Here is a 27,076-nt window from a genome sequence, read left to right on the forward strand (position 1 = left end):
TATTCTGTAAATTCCGAAAATGTGCTGTATGTTACGCGGTAAAAAGTCAGCGTGATAGACAGCACATTTTAGGCCATTTATAGGTACATTAAAATTGAAAAGTAGAGCGATAAATCATTGAAGAGCGCCATAAAGTGTAACCTTGTGTAGATTAATGCAAAAAAATTCGAGTGATTACCATTATATTACTAAAAATATGACCGAAAAATGTTTTGTCTGTTACGGCGACAAAACTATTCCAGTTATCGTGAAACCACCCTTGTGGTTAACCCAGGAGATAAAATCATTTGTATTGGTTATAAAAAGTTGAGTTATAGCCCACAAAAAACCTTATGAAATGAGAGAAACAAAGAAGACGAAGAAAAAGAAGGTTGAGATGAGGAGGAGGAGGAGGAGGAGGAGGAGGAGGAGGAGGAGGAGGAGGAGGAGGAGGAGGAGGAGGAGGAGGAGGGAGAGGAAGATGATGAGAAGAGGAGGAAAAACATATTTGTTCGTATATTTATTTTTTGGCGAGGGTGAAATGATCATTTTTTACAGAGTATACGAGGACCTCCAGCTATTTTCTTTGCAAAGTAAACAAAACAGTATGAAGCCCTCGCTGCGTAGATCTTTAATTGACAGCTTTAAAAAGAATATTGAGGTATTGTTGGTTGTAAAAAAATTTTCAAAAAAAATTTAAAAGTTACCTCCACAATTGATTCTCTGCCCCGCGCAGCATTGAAAATTCGAACTTTTTTCGAACCTCAGGATTCGAGAGGTATTATCATGAGTGGCGGTAGCCACATTTTTTAACCCAGAGCTCGTTCCTGCGGAAATGAGGGATTGTCTCCTGCAGGGCCACCGACCGCCTTTCAGCGGAGCGTTCAAATTTGAAAAGCGGCAACACATTTTTTTGGTGCCCCGCCGCGTTCGGTCCATTTCACAGTCACACTTCCGATATCACAAGGAGCATGGTTTTTTGGGCTATTCCGCGTGCTTATCGCAATTGTGCTGCGCACAGTTACGTATCTGATTGAGATTTGAGGTGCAAAAATGCCAGTGCAACTCCTGGAACTTGTCACGGCTGATTACTAAGACGCGCGTACACGAGTATGGAAATCGTTCTCTTTTAAATTCTGGATTGCGCAGGGTGAGACGACGACGTCCATTCCAGGGTGATAGAGTTTCAGGGTATCGGTAGGTATATTATGTTTCATCATATTTCTTTGGATCAGTTTTTATAGGCTGAAACTGTAATCATGATATGAAGAGAATTGAGATGTTTACCCTTTAGGACCAACCAAAATCTTCTCCTCACTCGCTCTCGCTAGTTTTGTAAGTCGGAACTGAAGGCGGCGAATGCCTGGATAATCAGAACGCCTTCAACTCCGTGCATATGCAACACGGACATCTGTGGAGCTCGAATACAACGGCCAATTATTGAAATCGGGCGACAAAGCTCAATCGACTCTAAGTCGTGTCGATTGGGTTAGCGGAGAGCGATTTTTGAACTTCTCGGACACGACACGACAATTCTGAAAACTGTGATTGATATTGTCTCTACTGGCAATGATTTAACAAATCAAGCTGTGCGTCAGGATCCCTGGTAAAAATTGGCGATAGGAGCTGCGCTTCAAAATACCATAGGAGTTCTTATAGCCGACAAAAGAAGGCTATTGAAAATCATATAGCTGGCTGTAGAAAGCGGAGCGAATCATATAGCCGGGCTATTTGAAGCTATAAAAAAGTATACAGTCGAGCTACAGTTCTTACGCCGGGCTTTACACTTTATCGCCATTGGCTGTAAAAGGCTATAAGAAATTGTGTAGAACTACCTTAATATTTACAAAACTTACGTTATATTTTCCTTTAAAACATATTTTTTGTTATCAATTAAAATGAGAATAATCCATTCAGAGTGTGCAAACATGCAAAATCATGAGTTGAAAAATGCTGACTCCGCGAGATTAAATGTTAGAGCCTAACACAAAGCGGAGCGGCGACGCACTGGCGCCTACAAACCTAACAGGGATACTTCACGCATTGCGCAATGCGTGAAGTATCCCTGTTAGGTTTGTAGGCGCCAATGCGCGTTTCGCGCTCTCTGCCCGCCCGCCGCAGCGTGCCACGGCGTCTGAAGCAACTATTTCACACCAGAGGTATTGCACAGTATCATAAAAAATTGATGACGCTCCAACGTATTAAGAATGACAGGCACCCTTTAAAAGTACGGAGCTTTCCTCGCAAAAAAATCAAGATACTACGGCACAAAAAGAGAGCGGCAGTCCAAAAACTAACGAAGTCCTAGTATCCGTATTTAGTAACGTTTAGCATGAACTTTATCGTCTGGCTGTTGCTTAATCGCCATCGGCTATAAAAGGCTATAAGAAATTGTACAGCCGGCTACAGAAGCTATTGGAAATCTTACAGCCGGCTTTAGGTCTGGTATCTTAGAACACAGATTCTACTGCCAATTTTTACCAGGGTAGTAGTAGTGTGTTCGTCGTACCTAAGTATGTAATGTTACTTGAGGGCACTTTGCTCGTTTAGCAAACATCGTATCTTAATTTTAGCGTTGTCTATTTGTGCCGATGAAGTGAATTATTACTGATGTGGCTCGGGAAATTACGAATTTTCCGAATAATGCTTTGATTTACTGGAATGTATTATAACGAAACTCTCGTGAGATGGAAGCTACTCTCTTAAGAATGACGAATAAGGCAGAGATGTTTCACGGATACTTCAAGAAAAATTTTCGAGCGCGCATCCCGACATATTTGTTTTCGCACATTTTCAACATATCGACTTTGAAACTTCCAGACCTCGTTTCTCGTTCGCTGTGTCTAAAAATCTCCGACCTCATTTTATTTTTTGAAAGAAGAACAAATAGACGCATCATCCCTTGAAGTTTTACAGAAATTTTCCACGCACCAAGAAGAACAATTAAGGAAGTATTAGGAATTGTCGTTGAGCCGTTATTTGCGACGTTGCATGCAGAAGTCCTGTCACACTTTAGGTATCTTTTAATTTAAAACTACTCCACGGCAAGAAGTCCTTAAAACCGCCGTGATTTTTAATGATGTCGATTTTTTTTCAATAAAAATAATTAAATAGGAGCGGAGGTTTTAAAACACAGCAAATGAGGTGCGTGATTTGGGAGTTTTACCGTCAATACGGCGGAAATACGGAGTTGCCGACTTGCAAGAATCGCCACGGTTGGCGCCTACAAACCTAAATGGATACTTCAAGCATTCTGCAATGCGTGAAGTATCCACTTAGGTTTGTAGGCGCCAGTGAGTCTCAGTCTCTCGCGCTGGCAGCACGCCGCTCCGCTCTGTTATGCTTTAACATTTATACTCGCATAGTCAGCGTTTTTTAACTCATGATTTTGAAATGTTTCCACACACTTTTCACAGTCCCTCTCCGAGGCTGATAAAACTTTTGCTTCCGTGTTCGAACATGCAGTTTCATTTTACCCAAAAATATCTCCATAAACTTAGGGATAGTAAAATTGTCAGTATTTTATATAGGAACCAGGGACAGAAATGGGATCTTGGGGGGGGGGGGGGGGGGTGGCAGAGAGGCACGTTATCAAGGGAAGTCGGTGGGACTTCCCCAGCTTCTAGAGGAACCCTGAGGGGTCTCTCCGAGGAAAATTGTAAGAAACGGGATAACTTCTTACCAATAAGATTTTTAAGCCAAATATGTGGAAAAAAATGCAGTGTAGACGCTTCATCATTGCAACCAAGTCTTATTATTCGTGTTGCACTTGCGACCGCGCTAGGTATTTTTTAAAATTGCCGCCAAGAAGAATACAAACGTTGGCAGCGGTTTTTGGTGTGTCTCGGCTGTAGTTTTTGTGTTGACGGATGATCGAGATGTTTTGTAAATGTCGTTGATCTTGTCAAATTTTTAAACAAATTTTCCTTATTTTGCTATGTTATAATTTATAAAAAAGTGTGTTGATGTGTTAAATCCACTGCCGAGTAAGTAGTTTTCCCAAGCAAGATTAATTTGCCTCTCTTTCCCTCAAGTATCTCTTCGTTAGATGTAAAAGCAAAAAAGGCGTTGGCCAGGCTGGATATCATTCCCTTTAAACACAAGAATGTTGAGTGAATCATTATTGCTTCCCAAGTGTTTTTGTGTCCCAGTGTTCTCGTCTTCTCACAATTTTTAAAAGTGTTTATGCCTACGCTCCTTGGAATAATCATAATTCCCATTGAATGTACATCAATGTTAATGGTGACCAAGGAATGTTATGTTTGAATTTTGTCAGTTGGTTCCCGAGGAGCTTATTTTCTTGTCATCATAACCATGGCCTTTTTAAATTTATTCCGTAATATTTTCACCACAAAACATTTGACTATTTCTCTCTGCCACTAATTGGTGGAAGAGTTGTTTGAACGGACCAAATTCTACCATTGCGACTGGACTATAGGTAACCGCGTATTGGAGGATGTGATTTTTCATGTACTTTACTGACATTTTATTCATTTTAACAGATCTCATGCTCATGTAGAGGCACTTGAGATCTCATTTGTGATTGTGCCAACTATATTAAATACAGCGGCTGTGCTATCTTAGTAAAATTACAGCATTTGTTCCACTCCGCAGGGTCAGTTCTGCCTCATGTCGTTACTCAGGGTATGACCCGCTATCATTGTTAGTCCTGGAAGGAGTCAAAGCTTATTGGAAGGGAATGGTGCTCCCACTACGTTGACTCTGTAGTCAATGCAAGATTTGAAAAGTTAGGTTTTTGGGCAACTCATAATTTAACCCATTTTAAGAAAACTTATTTTTCAGCAATTGTTTCCATGTTGTGAAGGAGATGGTTCAAATCAGAAGGAATTATAGAGGTATACATTGGTCATTTTAGGGAAGGAACAGAGTGTTTATTTTTAAAATTTTCATGGTCTGAAGACCTTATCATCGGTTGTTGGTGAGTAGAAACAGGAGACTTGGGCATTTTTTATTGAGCGATCAAGAATTACAGTTGCGCTGCAACTTGGGAACTCCACCATATCCTTGCATTCTATGTATATTGCATTAACCTTAAACACTTAGTACATACTGCCCACTGGCTTAGTAGGCATGATTGTTTTCTAGTGTGCTGATGGCCACCAAAGTGGTTTCATGCTTTGAATTTGTATCTGTAGGAATTGTTCTGTTTTACTGTTGGGTGCAATTATACACTTTAAGTAATTTCTTTTTCTTTTCAGCATGATTTTTTTGTGGGCCCTCCTATTGACCCCTGCTGTCTGGGCTCAGCTGGAGGAGAGAGAAATGGATCTTCAGTGCCCTCAGCATTGGATTCAGTTTCAGAGATCTTGCTATCGGTTCATAAAATCTCCGCTGCGCAATCGCAATGATGCTCGCAGGAATTGCCTTGTAAGTACTATACTATTTAGACGTTTTCAGCGAATGCCTCTTATGGATTAAAAAAGGTTGTGTATGGTTGAATCCTTCTTTTTTAATATTTTGCTCAGACATATTCTGTTGCAAAAATTGCGCAACATGTGGGTATGAAAAGAACCAAACCAAAATAAGATATTCACATCAAAGAATAAGGCTGAAAGTTTTCATTTTTCAGAAGTGAATCAAAAGTCTCTTTCTTACCCATGACTGGAATTAAAAATTAGTTTTCACAAACATTGCAGAATAAGTTTCAATTACTTATGCAAGTATGAACAATTGATTTACTACTAAGTATCCTTTCTTTCCTTATCTTAAGTATACATACATTAATCCGCTTTTATAGCGCAGCCACGCGCTCTGCGACGCCCAATCGCCATTGCCCTCAGCCTCCTCTTCCACTCCCTTACTACCTGAGGTATACCACTTACAAATTGACCAGAAAAAAAAACAGATGCCAGTACCAAGACGTTTTTTTGATCTCTAGTGATTATAAAATCTCATACGTAACATGACCTCATTGCCAATTTTTAAATAATAAAGCTTGCTTAATAATTCCTACGTTTTTGTCCATCAGGCGTATGAATCCGAACTGATTAACATAAACAATGCTGAGGAGCACGGATTCATTATCTACCAGCTTCTGTGGCAAGATCCACAACACAGACGCTGGTATACAGGCTTAAGACAAGCAAGCCCAGGATACTGGGTAAATGAGGATGGCACTCAACTATCAGACATGGATGCCGCATTTTTACCAGAACAGGAGTCATCTTATGACAAAGAATTCCTAGTGTACAGGTGAGTCGTTATTGTTATTTCAGGTCAATTTTTCTTAACTCTCACTGGGGGTTTGTACAAAGAAGGGTCATATCGAGATGCATCAACGGTGAGACCATGAATCACATGAATTAAGGAGATGAATTAAGGGTGGAAAAAATGCCATTCGACCGAAGGTTTCACGCAATCCAGGATTTTTTCCTCACTCCCTTCCGGAAAATTTTCTCTCTTTTCGAAATTTTTTGAAGTGATGAACTTTTTTTTTCTTTCACTTTTGAAGGTGCTTACAACATTTCCTGAAGAATTGATAAATTGTCGAAATTTTTTTTGTGTTGTTTTCGACAAAAATTTCCTCTTCTCACCAACATTTTTTTCACAAATTGCATAATTGGGCAGATTTTGCACCTCATGAATTACATTTGGAATAAAATTCCATAACAGCTCAAGCCCCAATCCCCATTATAAGGTCAGCTGGTTTGTCATCCTTGGCTTTTAATTTGTGTCTGTATAAAATTCTAACAGCAAATTCAGAACTGGTTAGTGCGACCAAAACATTATGTTGTCAATTTGAGTCATGCATAAGCAAAGTTCATGTAAAAAATCAACAGTCAGTTGATTTAAAAATCGGAACCACTGGAAACACTCATGATTTTTGAAGTCCGAAATGATTACTGGAGCTGTGTGGGAAGTGTATATTAATCAGTGGTAAGTAAGTCTGCATTCTAGTTTTTTCAGTTTTTTAACAAGTTAACCAATTTTTGTTCTAACGCTATTGTCTCTTCTGCAGTTTCTCAAATCAACTGAAACGGTGGGGATTCGAAAAAGTAAAGGGTGATGAAATGCTGTTGTACATCTGTGAAGCTCCTGCCAACAAACTTCATTATCTAGTTGTAGATGACCGTACTCATGAATATGGGCTGGATATCAAAAACTTAGAGGAAATCCCTCGAGGGCCGTATTTCATCAAGCAGCCTGTTGATATCGTCTTTGATCTCACAAAACGAAAAATCACCAATGATGTGTATTTGAGGTTTGTTCCAATCAATTTACTAACTGATTTTTATAAAAAGATAATAGTGACACTTAGTCATAATGGAATATTATGCTCTAATTTTAACAGAAATAATTTTTACGTGCTCAAATGGCTTTACATTTTAACAACCAAAAGATAGTTCCATCACTGCAATAATAAAAATAGCACTATATTTTGTTTGTATTTGGCAAAGAAATATATTAAATTCAACTGACCACATGTGATACTACTGTGCCAAGTAAGGAGGTATTAGTGTCAAATTTTTCCTATTGTAAAACTATTTTTGAGGTAGTAATTAGAGATAAAAACACACTGCCAATCAGTTCCACATTGTCAAAATCAAAATATTTGTCTCCCTCAGAGTGTATGAATTTTGCAATTTATTTTATTCTATTTTATTTTTTGTGAATAGATGCTCAGCTGGTGGATACCCTGCTCCAACGTATGAGTGGTTCAAAGAAGAGTATGAAAATGATCGCTTGGTGGCAAAGAAAATCAATCCTTTGAAAGAATCACGCTTAACATTAAGTGGTGGAACATTGATCATAAATAATCCTGATCAGGTAAGAATTCAACTTATAGTCACAAGACCATTCTTATTTTTTTTTTTTTCAGATTCTTCATTATAGTATTTTGTAACAATTAGTCAATATTGCATAACTTAGAATGCTTATATATAAAGTGTATAACTTTCAGAACTTCTCTACTTGGACTTTACTTGGTTGTTTCAATCATTCTCTACATTAACTAGTCACCGCATACATCATCAAATCTCATAATTTAATACTGAAACATACTTCGAGCAAGCCTCGCTTTTGTTTTGATTCTTGATTTCTCAAATTTTATTTCACATTGGGCCAGAAAGGGTGTAGAAAATGTTCCATCATGTGTCCAGGTAGGTGCGTGAAAATTTGAAAAAGCCCTAAAACTGTGGAAGGAGGAATAATTTTTAAGGGTCAGTAGTTCAAGGAAAAAAGCAGGAAAAAGTCATAACTTTTTAAACTGGTGGGAACTTTTGAGACAAGAGAAATTCAGAAAGTCAGCAAGCAGGTGTGTAAAAATGTGGAAGCCTCTGCACCTGTGCTGGGCAGTTCATGAGAAGTAAGTGACAATAATGTTTCTTGCTTCTCTTTATTTTTACAGTTTCAGATGAGTTTTGAATGTAATATCCTTAGAGAACATTCTTAATGTCAGCTAAGTTTCTTTCCATTCTAAAATGGAAAAATGTCATTTTTTTATGGTCAAATTAAAATAGTGGAGTGTTGTTGTAATCAAGGAGACTATATCAAGCTTTTATTTTTACAGGTCGCTGATCGAGGTACCTATCATTGCAAAGCCACAAACAAATTTGGTACCATTAAATCAGAAAGTGTTCAGCTCTCTTTTGGTTTCATCGGTGAATTCAACCTGAAACGGTCCCAGGAAAGTGGGAATCAAAACTGGGGTAAAAGCGTGTATTGTGATCCTCCTCAGCACTATCCTGGTCAGTAACATCTTTTTTTACTGTCATCAGAAAAAGCTAATAATGTCTCCTAATCATTGTAACTTGTTTGAATTCATAACTTGACTTTTATGGCAAAGAAAAATCACTTTTTAAATGTATCCAGTTGGCCATGCACTTTAAAGAATTTAAAATTTAAGTAATAAATCTTCAGAAAAACTGCTTTTGAATGATGCTCTCTTTTGGCACTAGAGCAGTATTTATATTAACATAATATCTTCATCATATATCAATATAAACTTCTTAATGGTAATGTAATGATAATGCACTGAGCAATTGAGGGAAACGTTTTGTGAAGGTCTGTCTCAATTTTTTGGACAGTCGCTGTCCTAAATTGTTCTACCATAGTTTTTGTCAAAGTACTTTGCCACTATAAAAAGAGGCATTCAACCAAAATATAACTTGAAGGAAACTTCCTGATTGGAAATTCGGTCATTCCCTCTTCCCAAGTTTTCTTGCCACTAAGTTTGCATTAGGTTTTGCATTTAGTCTATCTAAAAGAGCTGGCTTGAAACGGATGTTTATTCAAACCTTGGCTGCCTTCACACTGATTTATCCTAGAAATCTAGTTCTAGCTTAGTGGACCGTCTATTTTCACTTTTAACTGTTTATTCACACAGCATATGGTTGAAATATTAATTCTTAGTTATATGCATTTTAAACAAATCTTTATCCCCACAAATTTGGTTTGATTTTCAGCTGTCAACTACTATTGGGCTCGTGATACTTTCCCCAATTTTGTGGAGGAAGACAAAAGAGTGTTCGTTTCTTTTGATGGTGCCTTGTATTTTTCTGCTTTGGAACACATTGATAGTGGAAATTACAGTTGTAATGTTCAGAGCAAAGTTTCTGACACTGGTCGAAACGGTCCTTTCTTTCCCTTGCGTGTCAATCCACACTGTAAGTATAAGTATAATTTACAATTATTACCTCATAACAGTCTTTGAAGTTTAAACTTAAAACATCAGCTGTTAGACATCAGTTAAGCATCAAACAGAAAAGTTATTACATCTTCAGCTTTTTTAGTTCTTGCGGTGAACTGAAGGAAGATGATGGGGTATTGGTGTAAATTATATGGTTCTCAAATTAGGGTTTAGTCTGGTAAGGGTAGTAGTCCTAATACCACTGATAGGACTGCCAACTTAGTATATAGGTAAATGCAATACAAGAAGTGCAAGAAGATCCATAGAATCAATTGACAAATTATAAATTCTGGTGTAGAATTGTCAGTGGCCTAGCGTTTTAGATGTCTTTTGATTCTCTGTGTACCCTGTGTAAAAAAATCAAGAGTTTGACACTCACATAATCAAATAAACAATCGGATAATTGAATTTTTAAAATTCATTACTCACTTGCAACGTAATCCTTATCAGGCAGATGCATTTTAATTGGACGGCTCATCATTGGTGCAACTCAGGCTCGAAACGCATCTGCTCGATAAAAATTATGTTGCAAGTGAGTAACGAATTTTAAAATTTTAATCACCCAACTACAACTTGCGAGGAAAAGCTTTCTCAATTCAATATTAGAGTCTGACACTAACCGCAAAAATTGTAAGCCATTATCTTTTAGTGATAGTAAGATTATACTAATAGACAACCAATAGTATCTAATTTTGTCTCTTTTTATTTTAGCAAACTTTCAGCAACTGAAGTTTCCCAACAACTTTCCCAAGGCATTCCCTGAGGCTCCTGTTGCTGGTCAAGAAGTGCGTTTAGAATGTATCGCCTTTGGATAGTAAGTAAATTTATTTTTCACGATTCATTTAAAAAAATTGATGAAAATATTACATATTTCAAACAATAATAATATTGTAAGCATAGTTGAGATACATAACCTCTCAGTACAATAATTGCAATCTGAGAGATCAACAAGTGCAGGTGAAAGGATACACAGCAATCAATGCTTCTTGTGACACGACAAAATCTATTGGTGCGATATTTTTTGTTTGAAACAGGGTTGGATTTCTAATGACTTTTGTAGGTCTTCTTTTGAGGGAAAATTTGATGATACGGAGAACCCAAAATACAGGAATTCTCATTTTTTACACACTCTCTGAAAGTGAACTAAAAAAAACCTATCTAAATGTCTTATTTAGTCTTGAACATAAGGAAAGTCCATGACTCAGATCGATTCTGAAATCTAATTTTTAAAATTTTTGGCCTTCTTGCACCATCTGAGAAAGGCTACTTAGGATTTTGATTGAGCAAAATCTGTTGCAATTTATTTCTAGCTCAGAAATGATGCAAAACTTCTCTACACTGCGTTAAGCCTGACCCGTCTCTTAATGAGGACTTGAACTTCTTTTCCTTAATTTTTTATTTGTATAATTTTTTTTTCCTCCAGTCCTGTGCCATCCTACAATTGGACAAGAAAGGGTAGCCATTTGCCTCGTGGATCATACTTGACCAACTTCAACCGTGTCCCGTGATTATCCCCAAAGTACAAGTTGAAGATCAAGGTGAATATGTGTGCTACGCATTCAATGAAAAATTGGCCCTACAAAACAGCGTAATTCTCAGTATCCAAGGTGAGTACTTTTATCTTAAAATTTTGGCACTATTTCCTGTGTATATTTCAGCTGGTAATTATACTTATTAAGTCCCAATGACTGTTGTGAATTCGCTCCAAAAATCTAATCGCAATGTAGGATTGGATGCAACTCTTCTCTGCACATCAGTGCAGTGCACATCGTTGAATTCCACACTAACTATCTTCGTCCCTCTTGGCATCAAATATGTGTTCTCTGTGCACATCCCTACCACATCCTTCTCATGTAGACTCCACGCCTAATAAGTCTATGCTCTTTTAGAGTGTGACAGAAGGTCTACCAATCTTGAATTTTGTATTTACTTTCAACACTGAACTGAAGATAAATGATCTGCTGTCGCACTTTTACAGTGTGCGTTGTAGTGCGTGAACTTATTTGGCGTCAACACTAAATTATGATATGAAGCTGATTTTTTTCATATTATTTTGTGCATTGGCTAAGATGCTATATTGGATTTAAGAAGAGACAATTCAAACCGTTCTTTTTTACGGGTTCCCCAGCATCATTTTCAAAATAAGTTCATAAGTGCAGCTCTGTTACTTTACCTTCAGTAATCATTCAAAAAAAGTTTGTTGAGTGCCTTTCACTAGATGCTCTCTATGAGTATGTCCATAGGTGTATTTCTGATACATTTTAAACGTAGTCCAAGTGTATTTCCTTTCTCAAAATGGAGAGGAGAATGTTTTGTTATGTACTTCACGTTAATTAGATTTGTAAATTTATCTTTCTTTTATGTAATCGCTAGATCAATTATTGAGACGTTGGATAGTGATCAAAAATTGCATTCAAAGTTCTTTAGAATCATGAATAGGTCGTTTTCCTAGTAAAAATTATTGTTCCTCACTAATTCCTAAATTACTTTTTTCTTTTGGAAATATTTCAGCTGAACCAAACTTCACCATTCCCCTTGTTGACAAACACGTCGACAACAAAGCTGACCTGACATGGACGTGCGAAGCTTTTGGTATACCCCGATGTTCAGTATCGTTGGTTTAGAAATGGTGATCCACTAATTATCGATGAATTGCCAGATGAAGACAGAGATCGTTACTTTATTCAAGATAATGTCTTAACAATTCGTTACTTGAGTGCAGAGAGGGATACTGGAATGTATCAATGTCAAGCGCAGAATCAACTTAAAACTAGATATTCATCCGCTCAACTTCGTGTCCTGTGTAAGTAACATTAAGGTTATTTCTGTTTCTCTGTATTTTCTTACTTCTGCCCAACCTCTCCATCTCTAGGATTCATTGCATTTTGGAAAAAGAGAGATAGTGAAAAAAATATCTTATTTAACTAATTTGTGAATCTTCTTTTACTCAACTTTGCTTTCTAAGCTCATCATATCAGAACGTTTTCTCAATTGACTATGGAACAGAATTTTCTTGCCAAATAGTGAAACATCACAAATATTTCAAAATCATCACTTTAATCTATGTACCCATTAATTTGTCTTATTCATTTATTTTTAAACTTTTATTAATCTTTGAAAGTTAATGAAATGCAACGGTTAGAGTGTACTTTTGTAGCCTATGCACTTGCAAAATGAACATTCTACATCTTGCGAATTGAGCGTTTCTGTGTTAAAATATTAAATCCAACCTTAAGAATATACTTTTTACCAAATCGAGCTTTCTCCCCAAACTATCCTAATTTGTATTCACGTTCTCTGTTCCCAGCTTTGAAACCAACATTTAGGAAAAGACCAGTTGAGGCCGAGACTTATGCTGGAGAAGGTGGGAACGTCACAATCAAGTGTAATCCAGAAGCTGCTCCTCGTCCTAAATTCACATGGAAAAAGGATGGCAATGTGATAGGTGAGCTATCACTTAAAATAATGAAGAATTGTGTGTGAAGAAGAAAAAACGAATTTTCAAGAAATTACATTGATAAGTTTTCCGAAGAAAAAATTAACCTGACAGAAAATCTTCAGCGTTGCAAATGGAGATACATAGTTTTCCTCTTTGGCCATCAGTATGGTTCTTGTCATGTTGCCCTGAGCCTTTGGGTCTGACAGCAGATAATGTAAAAATTCCCTCTTGCTTGATATCTGAGCAAATGCCCATAACGTCTATTTGCTGTTTGTTCAGGAATGTGTGAAGACTTCAAGTTTAAGTTCCGAGAAAAAATTATATCTCCTGATCCCTTAGAGATACTCCTATGATACTTAAAATGGGCAACCTTATCAGAGAGGAAGCAACCCACATGTAGTTCCTTGTGTACTCGTTTAGGTGTCAAGACAAAGAAATTATCATGTGCATATTACTCAGAGCTGTTAGAACTGATTGTGATTGTTGCTTCTTGTTTCTAGGCTCCGGTGGACGCAGGAGAATAATGGAAAATGGAAACCTCATCATTGCTCCTGTTTCAAGAGACGATGAAGGTCTATATGTATGTCGTGCTGAAAATGAGTATGGCAGTGATGAAAGTTGGGGCAGGCTCATTGTTCTTCGTAAGTTATTTTTTCTTTCAAAAATAAAGTTCATTTAACTTTTACTTTACCCAAAGAGAGTGATTTCGGCAATTTGAAAATTGCTGCTCTTACAATATTCTATTAATCTAATGGAAAAGGAAAATCATGCCTAGATTATCTAGCATCATACCTATAATTTGGAATAGATGAATCAGTCAAGTCAATCAGTAAATAAGCTGAGTTAAATTGACCTCAGGGATTTAATACCTCGTAAAATTCTTAAATGTACTCAAATCTAATCCTGAATTTTCAAGTTTGCTTTTACGATGTGATTTTCTGACTTAGTTTGGAATAGATGATCTTATATTGAATCTATCTTTGAACATTTTAGATAAAATTACAAGCTGTGGAAGATTTTTCAGGTTCTTAAAAATGAGGTTTGCCTTCTGAGGTGTTCTCTATTTCAAGGTGAGGTTGAAACATCAAGCATAACTAAGACCATCCAATTTCTCTCGTTTTATTGCTATTTGTAGGTAGCTCTACGTTCATTGAGCAACTGGCTCCTAGAATTGTACTACCGTTCAGGCGGAATTTGGAACTTCGATGCCAAGCTGTCAGTGAGGAATTTTTGGACATCTCGTACACGTGGACTCACAATGGTGCCGATATCTCCGATCCTGATTGGTTTTTCCCTAGATTGGTAAGTTCAGTATTCAGTTCCTCTAAGCGCATCATACATTTGAATGCAACACAAAATTCATATCCTCGGGTCATATCCATGACGGCGTTTTAATGCCGTCTTGGATTTTGCGGCATGTTAAGTTGGGTTCACTGCCGAGTGTGATCTACTGATGAGGTCTCAAAAGGCCCAAACCGGTATAGATCTCTCCGACATGACTCCAACTTAATATTCCAATGCAAACTGCCTGAGCTGAACATTCTCCCCCCTCAGTTTCGTACTAGTGCGCATTAGAGTTCAAAAAATTAATTTTGACTCTAATTTTCATTTTTGGAACATCTTGGCTTTGTTTTCCCCGCGAAAGGGTGTGGACCCAGCACTATTTCTCCACCTTGTTACATACAGTTCGGGCCACTTGTTAATGTTTTTTTCTTAAAATAGTTACTATATTGTGGCTTTCATTGGCGGGTATCATTTCGAGTTATCTTTTTTTCCCTGATTTGCGTGATGAGTGGTGTAAGAAACTCATTTGGTAAATGAGGAAACAAAGGTATCTTAAAATGGTCACTGTTTACTTGATTGTAAATGTAAATTGCTCATTGAAGTCTCGAGTGTTATGATGTGAGCAAAAAATCAAGCTTCTCTTCTTTCGAGAAACTAATATTCATGAGACCTTAACATTTTCTTGGCTTTGATTGCACAAAACACGGTAAAAAACAACTGGAGTGCATTTTTCAAAGGGGAACTGACAGCATTCCAATATCGCCCAAGATCGTGCAACTTTTTTTACCTTGCAATTATTAACTGATCATCTTAACAAGTCCTATCCCTACTCCTAATAAACTATAAATTCAATAAGAAAATTACCTTGGTAAATTTAATTTTTTGCATGATTTCAGTAATCTTATCGCAAAGAATGTTGGTCGCCTAATCCTAGCACAATTGCAATGCTCTCGGTTCCTTTCAGCAAAATGCAATCCAACTCTTAGTAGGCCAATCGCTTTAGGCTTAGGTGAAGCAATTGTCAGTGTTAAGTATTTTATGGATGGCCCCTGATCCTACAGTTTATTTAGTAATTTTAGTTGATTTTTTGGATCCATTTTAATTCCAAATTGCTTCTTGGACGTTTTTAGAGAGCTGAAGGAGGAATTTTGGACATCTATAATGCCTCATTTTCAGAAGGTGGTGACTATGAATGTATCGTGAAAAGCCCTGTCGGTAAAATTGCTTCTAAAACCTCCATCATTATTGAAGGGCCGCCTGGTCCACCAGGTAACATTTTAGTGATTTTTCTTATTTTCTCCAATCCCAATAATTTCATTATACTTAAATTGGCTTCTACCATTAACAAAGTTTTTAGAATGTATCATCAGGTATGTAGAAGGTCCTCAGAGCAAAAATAAGTCGTAATCTTAGCCTCAGAATTTTCTCATTTCGGGAAAATTTTCTCACTCTCCAAAGAAGTCATAAATAGCTTAGAGCCAAAAGTTTTCAAAAATAACACCCAAGAGACACAGTGGGTTTTGTACAAAAGTGAAACCAAATGATGAATGGAAGCGAAATAACTTTTACGTAATGAATCTCAGAAGGGCAGTTTGGAAAATTTGAAGTGACATCATTAACCTTTCTCATCACGCAAGCTGGGATCTAGCATGCAGGTATTATTTTGTCCGTAAGAAAAAATTTTGGATCTGTTTAAAAAAAAAATTGTATTTTTATCATCTGACTCTCTTATCCATAGGTGGAGTCTTGGTTTTAGAAGTGATCAAAACATCAGCTGTCCTTCAATGGACGGACAGCACTAGCAATGGAAGACCGATTACACATTATGCTGTTGTTGGACGCACTAATTGGAATGATACTTGGTATTTGGTTGCTGAAAGTAAGTTCCAATATTTTGTTTTTTATTATTATTTCAGTTTTCCATAGAACCTATCGATCTATCTATCTGACCTAGTTTTTCAGACAATACTTAGTCAGCATGCAACATTATTCAATGGCTTCAAGCCCTTTTTATTGTACTTTAATTCTCCACTTTGATTTCTTCTCATTCTTACGTCTTGCCTCTTTTATTAATTTTTTTCTTTTCTTTTTTTAAGGTCAGAAAATTTGACTCATCACAATGATTTTGGATCATATGAGCCTTACTCCTATCAATAGAGTATCAGTCGGCAGTTACAATATTTTGAGAAGACTGAAATGATTAGTTTTGCACTCATTCAGCTGAAACATTTCTCAGTAATATTTTTCTTTATGTCTCAACAATTATTCTCCATTTTCCAGATGTAGCTGCCAAAGAAATTGATCGTTACACAGGTCGGAAAGAAGCAATGATTGAAAATGTTTTGGCTCCATGGTCCACCTATGAGTTTAGAGTTCAGGCAGCAAATGAATACGGATATGGTACGCTTTCAACCCCATCTCCGCAGTTCAACACTCCCGGGGACAAGCCTTACAGAGCTCCTTCAAATATTGTCGGTGCGGGTGGCAAGATCGGTGATTTGACTATTGCTTGGACTGTGAGTAATTTTTTTAAGTTTTGGAAGTACTGTTTTAAAGGATTAATGGGTCTGTTGTATGCAGTCTGGGGTCTGATGGGTCTGATGCAGTTAAGTGAAAAGACTCTCTGCAGGTAAAATGGCACAAAAATTATAATGGGCGCACCAAGAACTCCTCAGCACGTAATCTGTGTAGTTAGTAGCACGTTTTTTCAAAGTTTCTGCAGCCGCAGGAAATTCCTCTAAGTTGCCAGCAGGCAGGTTTGCCCTGAAAGAGACATGAGAAAACCTTACCCAAATAAACAATCCAGCAAATTGTCAGAAATATCCTCATGTGGGATTTCGACCTACCGATTTAAAGCTTTTATTTTGCAACACAAAGAAATAAAGAGGGAACAAATGCTTGAAATCGATGCTAGCATCCGTTGTAAAAAATTTGATGATTAAGTTAATTAAATTAACCCTTACTCTTAAAAACAACCAAAAACTGATATCTTGTGAATTAATGTAATTTAAGTTTACAATTGCCTGTATTACTCATTTATAGTTTACCACCTGTTTCAATGTCTGATTCTGATTCATTCGGTGAAAGTAATTAGATTTATTAATTTTTTATTTTCTTTTATTCAATATTTTAGCCGTTGAGTCGACAACATCAAAATGCTCCTGGAATTTATTATAAAGTATTTTGGAAAAGACATGTTGGTGAAAAAGAATTCCAGAGCCTAGCATTAAAAGATCACGGCAATGTTGGTGTCGCTGTCATTAGGATACCCTCTGAGTTTTACTACACTGAATATGACGTCAAGGTTCAGGTATGTACATTTCAGCCAACCTTCTCATATTTTAATATGAAACGTATCCAATAAAATTTCTCTAAACTCATGATAACATGGAATGAAATATAAAAGAATGCTAAAATGAAAATTAAGGAATGAAAAAAAAAAAAAAAAAAAAAAAAAAAAAAAAAAAAAAAACCCGTATTTTTTGGATTAATTATGCAGCCATTATTAATTGGACAAAAATAAACAAACTAAAAAGTATAAAATCTCACCTTTGTTATGGCGAGAGTAAAAAAATTTCTGATAGCCTCATATGTAAACCAATCTGTACATGACTGTATTTCTATAGTAAAACATTTTTCATCGGAGCAAAGCTCTTATGAATGCTGATAGATAGCAGCACTATCTAATGGTAACTACTGGGTGCTAGAAAGCTTTGATGGATGGAGTTATGGAGAATATGATCCTAAAAATGCATTTATAGAAGAAGTTACAAAGAGAGATCCAAGGTCGAACTTGTTTGAATTGAATTCGATCTTCATTTGTTTCTAATTTTTTTTTTCATTCTCATAATTCATGACAAAATATTGTTTTTCCAGGCTGTGAATGAAATTGGTTATGGTCCAGAATCAGAGGTAGTAACAATATACAGCGCTGAAGACATGCCTCAAGTAGCGCCTCAACAGGTGTCGGCTAGATCATTCAACTCAACTGCTTTGAATGTCACTTGGGAACCAATTGATTTACGCCGAGAACTTATCCGTGGAAAATTAATTGGGCACAGAGTATGTATTTTGACATATTTACATTCTGATTCATGCAGTGCTCTTTGAGGCCTTCAGTGCTATTTTTAAGTATTATTATGATCTTTCTTAAAACAGAGTCTTTTGATAATATACCAGCTTATTTTTATTGATAATTTTTCCCGCATCTTCTTCATGTGGAACATTGTATCCCATTTCTCCTCAAGTAGTCTGTAGGAAATGAAGGCAACATGTGTGAAAGTTTCCGTGCTGTTTTCTTTAGGAGGGTGAGTCGCAAACCACCAATTAATGTTCTACTTATAACTGGAAATTCATAATCAAACTTTAATAAACAAATCTCCTATAATCTCTACAGGTTCATTTGCAGGTCAAGAAACTTTAATTACCAGAGTCATAGCAATTATTTCCTAACAAAAGTAGGATTAGATGCTCTGGTTAAAAAGGCTTAAGCAAAGATACCTTTGTCGTATGTTTTGTTAATGAAAACAGGGAAACTTCTTTGCTAACTCAAATACTTATATTAAGAAGTATTTTTTATTGCAGAGAGAGAAGTTTGTTGAAGACTAAAACTGAAGTTTTGCTTTTAGCGTTTGCTGAAAAGTTTCTTTGATATTCACTATCAACATGTCTCTCTTTTTACTTCTATAGTACTTGAAATTATGTAAATTCTGCTGTAATAAAATTAACAAAAACTTTCATGCAAGATTTTTACTGATTTTATTTTAATCTTGTGTACAATTCCGAATGTCTAAGTTTTTTATTTTCATTGTTTATTTTTTAGTTGAAGTACTGGAGACAAGATAGATCTGAAGATCAATCAACATATTACTTAAGCAGAACGACCAGAAACTGGGCATTAATAGTTGGTTTGCAGCCTGATACGTATTATTTTGTCAAAGTTATGGCTTACAACGGAGCAGGTGAAGGATGGGAAAGTGAACGATTTCTTGGTATGTATTTGATTTGTCCACCAATTATTTTTGTTCTACAAATTTTGTTGTTATATAATTTCAATTTGTGAAAATTTTAGGAATTGAATGCGCTAAGATTTGTCTTAAATTACTGGAAGCAATTTACCATGTCCTTTTTCATTCTAAAATAAAGAAGTAATAATTAAAAATAATTTGTCAAATTAAGAACTGTAATCTATAAATGATGTCTCATGGTAAAGAGTGTTATGTTCTGAGACTGTGACTTTCTGTTTGTGTTCACATATTTTCATGAATTTTTAGGCTATTTAATTTAATCTTTCATACCTATTTTGTTATTTATTACGGAAAATATAAACTTGTGACCAACCCAACTCTGTTTTGTCTAGCAGTAATTTTAATGAGTTGCTAATATACAAAAAAAATTATTATTTTAAAATCAATTCTTGTCATAAATTTTGACTTTTTCAATTTTCAGTATTGTTAAACAAGTTTCATCTGTATTCACAGGTGTTTAAGTCTTTGACTTCTGTCTGTTAAATGTCCGATTCTGGGCACATATGCAGGGCTTGTACTCACTTTAAAAATCAGTAAAACGTTTGACTAGCATTTATGGGGTGGTAAGGCAAAAATTACTAGTGCATTCAGGTGCTTGCTCACTTAAGGCAGCCTCATCCTGTAATTTTAATAAGCAAAAAGCTTGGTAAAGAATTTACTTTGGTATCTTTCATTTTGTAGGATAACTTTTTTTTCCTGTTTGAAATAGCCAATTTTTACTCATAATTATATCTTGTTTTCAGAGAGAACATATCGAAAGGCTCCTCAAAAACCACCTTCCTCTGTTGCTATCCATCCTGTCAATCCAGATACCATCAAAGTCACATGGCGTTATGTTGCGCCTAGTATAGATGAAGAACCAGTCATGGGTTACAAGGTATGGATATATTTTCAAATTATTTTTTTTAGCAGTGACATAGTCATTGTCTTAACAGATTACTCTGCGCTTTGTAACATGGAATGCATGCGTTAAAAACTTGCTGAGCCAAGAGATCCCCATATCTGTGCTAATCCAACTCACAGATGCCAGAAACAAATTTTGTCAGAGGCAGATGGATCTTATGTTTTGTATCTGAACGAGTATTCACACTTCAATTGCTTGGATATCAAATACAATTTTTGAAGCATAAGTCAGCCATTACAGCTTTCATGCAAAAACTATTTGTAAAGATGGATCAAGCCTTAAAATATTGAATTGCAGAAAAGAAAAGTTATTTCAATGTTAAATAGGGTTCTTTGGGATCAGAGGAAAGATTCTTAAGGCAACCAAGTGGGTTTCTCTTGTAATGAATCTAGGCTTCTGAGATCAGCCAGAATCTCAAGAAGAGATCATGTGAGAAATGACAGAGTATGCAAAATAATGAAAGCCGAGTCACATAATAGTTCATAAAACCATTACCGAACAGCTTTTATGATATACTTAGGTTCAAAGAATGGTAGATGACACGTCGCCTAAATAGGCATAAAGTTTGGGTCCTTCTTGGGAGGAAATTTTGGAGATGCCCTGTAAAATTATGAATGGTGGCATTCAAGTGATTCAAGATGAAGTTAGAAAGTGCCACTTGCCAGACGACCTTTTTTCAGATAAGCAAGGCTGATGATTCAGCGGAGCAAAGCGTCCGGATATGTTGCGAAAATGACTTTTATGTGTAAATATTTCTTAACGTGAACTTTATCTTAAATTAATTTTTTGTTTTTTTTTGCAGGTGAGAGTATGGGAGGTAGATCAAGATATGAGCACTGCCAATGACACATGGATACCAATCGGAAACAAATTAGAAGCATATATCTCGAATCTATCACCAGTCAAAGCATACTACTTGCGTGTCCTAGCTTATTCAAGTGGCGGTGATGGTAGAATGTCATCACCAGCAATCACTTTCCAAATGGGTAAATATGATTTTATTCTTTCCCTCTGAGCTGTTGCATTTTTTTTTTTTTATGAATTTTACCCACATTTTTACTATTAATTCCTCAGAATCTACATGTTTACAAAAAGAGATATGCATGGGAATATAATGGAATATTATCCCTTGTTCTCAGCGTCTAGAGATATTGTGGGAAGCGGAATAATCTAATCATAGAGCATTGAAATTTAAGTCTCTTAACTGAAAGGAAAGAACAAACTTCATGAAAAAGTAGCAACTCTTTATGCTCTTAAATTGTCAGTAAGGATTTATTTCTTGTGTTTTTTGAGAATTTCTCAACAATTTTCTCTATTCCCAATCATTCCGCCTAAAAATTTACTGCATTTAAAAATGTTTCACACAGCTTTAATTGTCTCTGTTGCAGGTGATCAAGCACTTTTTGCCAGTAGAGCTGCTCGAGGAGCTGATTACTCAGTGTTATCGCTAAGTTTCTTATTTTCACTTCTCTTATTCGGATTTATTGAAGTGTAACATTTAGGTAGGCCAATTTAAATTTTCAGATCTTAATAACTTAAGGAAGATATCACAATGATAACTGTCCAGGTGTAGATTCTTGATGGTGTTTTGAAACATGCTTGATTCTCTACAGAGACTTAAAACCTGTTGCTACAAATGTTTGGTCTGCTGAATTCTGAGATTCAGATTTTAAGTTACCGTAAGTGATTGATCAGTCAACGCATTTTTTGTTATCATATGTTTTATTGACCTCTGTTGTTTTTAAGCCTTAACTAATGCTCGTTTTTGGCTTTTGCAAATTTCGGAATAACATCTGATCGATCTTTTTCTCTTTCTTCATCATTAAATGTAATTTTTCATCGAACTTATTTACTTTAAAAAAATGAATAAATAAATAAACTTAAAAAAAAATGATTGCAAGAAGACAGAGAGAGAAAAACAAATTAGGTCAGATAACTTTTTTTTTTTTTTTTGCGTAAGAGGCAAATTATGTGCCCAGATTTTTTTCTTTTCAATCAAAGGTTTTTTATTTTGGTAAGCGGTTTATATTTGACTAAACCAATGCAACCAAGTTTATCATAGTAGTTGACAATTTTACAATGATTCCTGTTCATTTTTTGCAAATTATATTGTATGGCCTTGCTTCGCATGGCACCCGTATTAAAGGAATCGAAAAAGTGCATTCAAAAAGGAGGATAAAAGTAATTAATATAATTCGCATGAATGGAATGATAGTTAAGTTCACTTCTTGGGAGTGTTTTTATATAATTGCTGCACTGGAACGAAAGGTGTAACATGACAGAACAAGTTTGAAGGTTATGCTGCTGTGCTTAGGAAGAAGGTCGTATGAACCTTCAGATGTTGCCAGATTTTTTTTGATAAGATATGAATTTTCAGAGAAATCTGTGAATATTTTCCCTCTGATTTCGCAGAGAATTTAGTTCTTAACGAGACCTACATTATCTGATCATTTCATGGGAAACTATCCACAAGTCTACTTGAAAATTAACATTTTATTGGAGGAATTTTGGTGACACTTGAATGCTCATACAGTCTTTTCCCTCAGCATGGCAGTACGGATTAGTGCTTGTTTTGTTTTCAGGACCAAAATTTTTTGTCTCCTGAACCTAGCGTTTTTCTCTGAAGTGCGGATCAGTCAAGCAGACCAAAATGTACAGTTGAGCAAACTTGACAAAACTATGCTCCTTATCAGTCAAATTATTTTAGTAATGCATTTTCCAGTACACGGTAAAACTTTTTGTAACATTCCAGTAGTGTGGTAGGAAAACTTAAACTTCATGCTGCACTTTGATATCTTGTGTGAAATGATACTCAATGCTTCTGTATTTTACCTGTTCATAGTTTTTTTTTAGTATGACTAAGCAATTAATTTTTAACCATAGGTATTCTACTGTCTTTCCTTCATTTTCTTTTTTCTGACACGTTTCAAAAGACTGAAAAAGATCTTAAATTATTCTGTATTCAGTATTAACTGCCTATCTCTCAGAAATTAGTTCTAATGTGAGAAACACTAAGAGATCTAGATTATGTTCAGTGTTTGTAGATCTGGAGTTAATTAGTATTGTTTACTTCATGAAGCATTGACAAGTGAGAGCTTGAAATCGAAAAGGGCACTTCTCTCGTTAGGTACTGTCCTGTAGAGTCACCACCAACAATTTCTTTTTCAACATTTTTTTTCCCACTGAAGAGTAAAAATGTAAAAGGGAATTCTGAAACTGAGATGTGTCCTTTTTCGCACCGAAGTCTTCAAGTTTAAGTGGGAGGTATTTTTCAGTTAGATAAGCTTCAAGTAGGACCAGAATAGTAAAAAGTGCTCTTATCTCTTTGGAGAAAGGTGTTCCAATCGGTCGTTTTAATGCAATACTAAGAAACATTTTCTAGTTAAATATGCTGCAACAGAAATTCTCGAATTCTGAATTCTTTGAATCGACAGAAACTCTTAGCAGTAACAGGACGTATCTTCTAAGTCTAAAAAATACTGTTTGAAATATGGAGATTTCCTGTTGCTTCCCAGAAAAATTCTTTGTGGCCCTCAACAGAAAATTTTCGCAATGTAATAATTATTTTTCTCTTTTTTCCCTATTGAGTTTCCAGCTTATAGATCTATTCAGAGCTTCTCTACGCACTCCTCTTTGAACTCAATAAAATTAAGAAGACATTTATCCTTTAAAATTGGGATCCAATATTTCAGTTTGTTAAAAATCCTTAAAAAAAATTAATTAAAGTTTGAAAGGGGTGCGGCTGCAAAGTGCAAAACCAAGTATTTCTATCGGGGTGTTTCAAAATTTCTGCCACGGTTTAATTTTTCGAAGAGAAACAAGGAAACTCTTTAGCTGGACAAAGAAGAAAAATCAAAAAAATTTTTCGAGAAATTACGTCGCTTACTTTTCAAAAGAAAAAAGAGAGTATGGCAGGAATTCTGCAACGCCACAAAAGAAGAAATATGGTTTTGCACTTTGTCCATCGTCATATTTAATCACATTTACTGGTACCTAAAAAAAGTGCTTGTAATTTGAAATGAAACTAAGAACATCCTTGCCCTAAAAGATATAATTGTCGTTATTTTTAATGCAGCTACTTTGTCAGCCGTTGATCAAAAAGAAAGACTTTAATGATGGTGTAGTACTGTACAAAGTAACTTGTTTAAGCATTGATTTTATTTACCGATGACAGTGACGCACAGTCAATCATAGATTTTTTGAAAATAAAAAAAATCTTTGTTTCCTAACTTTAAGTATGTTGTATGTAAAATATTTGAATTTATAATGTCTTTTTGTGTAAAGATAATGGAAATTGCATAGTTTCAGGTTGTGAAGCTTGTATCAAGGTGTACTAGAAGTCACTTATTTTTAATTGGACGTTAATTTGTAAATAGTTCAAACTATTGTGACGCATTGAATTTATCCATAGATTTTTTTATTTTTTACCATAAAATTGTAAGCATTCCTCATTAGAACTGTACTTTTTGTTTATTTTTTTCTTTATTTTTGTTTTTACCATTATTTTCTGAATTTGACCCTCATTCTGCCGTTCAAAGCAAAACCATCACAACTCCATTTTAGATTTTTTCAATTTTTTTCTCATGAAATGTTGTATCGTAGAACAAACAAAGAGATCCTTGGCTCCCATAACTCTTGTATATTTTCCGAAGGAAATAATCTATTCTAGAAATGATTGTGTCATCCTGCTAAGAACTCAAACTGAAAAAATAAAGCATTATGGTGAATAGGATTTTTTGGAACAGATTAGAATAATACTATTTATAGTATGTATTGGTGTGATTGGAGTTAAGCGTTTTGGTATGGACGGCAGCAGTCCGCTCTCAGTAATTATGTTTTGTTTATCAGTATGAACATCTGTATTTCATTATTGATTTTTAAGTGCCTCTTTGTAGAATTAGTTTTGTACATTATGGCCTTAGACTCTGAATTCCAGAATGAATTCGACAATGAACATTATTACATGATAATGTGTGTATGTTTTGGAAATTTTTAATCCGCAAGCAATTGGATCTGTAATAGCCAGTAGTTGCAGGATTCTGCAGTTAGTTTTTATTTTTCAAAAAAAATTTCGTTTCTTTGTCTCCCGCGGATTTTTATTAAACTCATGTTTGTTAGTCTATGTAGCATGGATTCTCCCTGTAGATTTACTTGTTTTGCACACATGTGTTTAATGAAAAGCTGCTTTAAGTGGCCTCAAGACAATTTGTCCATTGACATCCAAATGTTAAATTATGTTTTGAAATGTAAGAAAAAGTATAAGGAAACTTTCACAGAGAAAAATTAATTTTGTTATTATCATAATTTTTTATTTTAAAATTGTATCTCTCAGAATGTAAAAGATCCTTTATCACTCAGAGAGTGTTAGTTAAATCGTCAAGGTTCAAATTATGACTCCTCATTGCATGTTTTTTCATAATTTTACATTAAAAATCATGAAAACATATCTAAAGAATGAATTTGCCCCGAGACCAAAAAAAAAAAATTGTAACAAAAGTAACTACCGAATCAGTGGGAGGGAGAAACCAAAAGTAATTCTGGCAACTCAACCTCTTTGCTCGATATCTTGATAAATTTGCACTATATGTCTACCAGAGTAGTAATAATCTCAGTTTTATTTAAAAATGGCTTAAACTGCCAATCAATTTCCGTTTGGAAATTATTCTCCGAGTCTTTTTCTGTAATCATACTTTTTGTGATTTTCCGAGGAAAAACGTGCAATGCATTGCCTGAATGGAGGCTTTGCGTACTGTATTTTATTTGATTAAATGATCCTTCTGTTTTTGACAAGTATTCCAAAAATATTCTAAATTTTTTTCGAAATCCATTTCCGTCCTAAAAAGTTTAAAATGTACATTCTAAAAAAAATAATTTATTGTTAATTAATTGTAAGGCATACTTAATATGTATAAGAGATCTGCAAGTGTAATATTTTCCGTCCGTTTTTCACTTTTTTATGATGTATTTATTATTTTTTGTACTATAAACTTGAGCAAAATATATGAAAATTTATGAATCTCTACAGTTGATTAGCATCACTTAAACCTATTTTCCCTGAAAACATAACTGTTTAGTTGGTAAATCATTTGATTCCCAATGTTTGTAAGATAAAAAATCGACGGTGAAACTACCAAACCATGTATCTTGGTTTGCGACGTTGCAGACTTCCTGTTATACTTTACTTTTTGAAATGGAGAACTAATCAATGTCAATGTTAAAAAACATCCATAATTTCTCTTCACTGTGCAAGGAAAATTTCAAGAAAACTTCAAGAAAACTTCGAAGAATGATGTTGATTAGTTTTCCTTCAAAAAAGTAACGTAAGACTGGAGATTCTAAAACACAGCTAAAGAGATATGTGGTTTGGTAATTTAGCCGTCTATGTATGTGTCTGTCGTGCTGTGGAAATCATTAAATTAGACACGGAACCACCTTAATATTTTCAAAACACACGTTATAATTTCCTCTAATACATATTTGTTTTTTTCATCAATTTAAATGAGAATAATCCTTGTAGAGCGTGCAAACATTTCAGAATCATGAGTTAAAAAATGCTGACTCCGCGAGTTTAAATATTAGAGCCTAACACAGAGCGGAATGCGCACTGGCGCCTACAAACCTAGCGGGATACTTCTCGCGTTGCGCAATGCGTGAAGTATCCCTGTTAGGTTTGATGGCGCCTATGCGCGTGTCACCGTGGTCGCCCGCCGCGTCGCGGAGTGCTACGGCGTTTCAAGCAACTATTTCGTGACATAGGTGTTGCACAGTATCATACAAAATTGAAGGCGCTCCAA

General features: G+C 35.5%; 1 protein-coding gene across 1 annotated transcript; it reads left to right on the forward strand.

Moving 5' to 3' along the window:
• Window positions 1-3,817: 3,817 nt before the first annotated feature.
• Cont (Contactin) lies at window positions 3,818-26,306 on the forward strand. The gene is given in 24 exon segments (XM_019055188.2): window positions 3,818-3,965; window positions 5,199-5,367; window positions 5,969-6,192; window positions 6,959-7,201; window positions 7,617-7,767; window positions 8,510-8,687; window positions 9,405-9,605; window positions 10,340-10,442; window positions 11,052-11,130; window positions 11,133-11,235; window positions 12,140-12,225; window positions 12,227-12,431; window positions 12,936-13,073; window positions 13,568-13,708; window positions 14,203-14,369; window positions 15,482-15,620; window positions 16,090-16,230; window positions 16,632-16,867; window positions 17,485-17,661; window positions 18,228-18,413; window positions 19,174-19,342; window positions 20,122-20,255; window positions 21,085-21,268; window positions 21,671-26,306. Coding segments are annotated over 23 exon segments (3,660 nt in total). The 5' UTR covers window positions 3,818-3,965; window position 5,199; the 3' UTR covers window positions 21,778-26,306.
• The last annotated feature ends 770 nt before the right edge of the window (window positions 26,307-27,076 follow it).

Source organism: Bemisia tabaci, chromosome 2 (assembly GCF_918797505.1).
Source record: "Bemisia tabaci chromosome 2, PGI_BMITA_v3".
NCBI classification, from domain to species: domain Eukaryota; kingdom Metazoa; phylum Arthropoda; class Insecta; order Hemiptera; family Aleyrodidae; genus Bemisia; species Bemisia tabaci.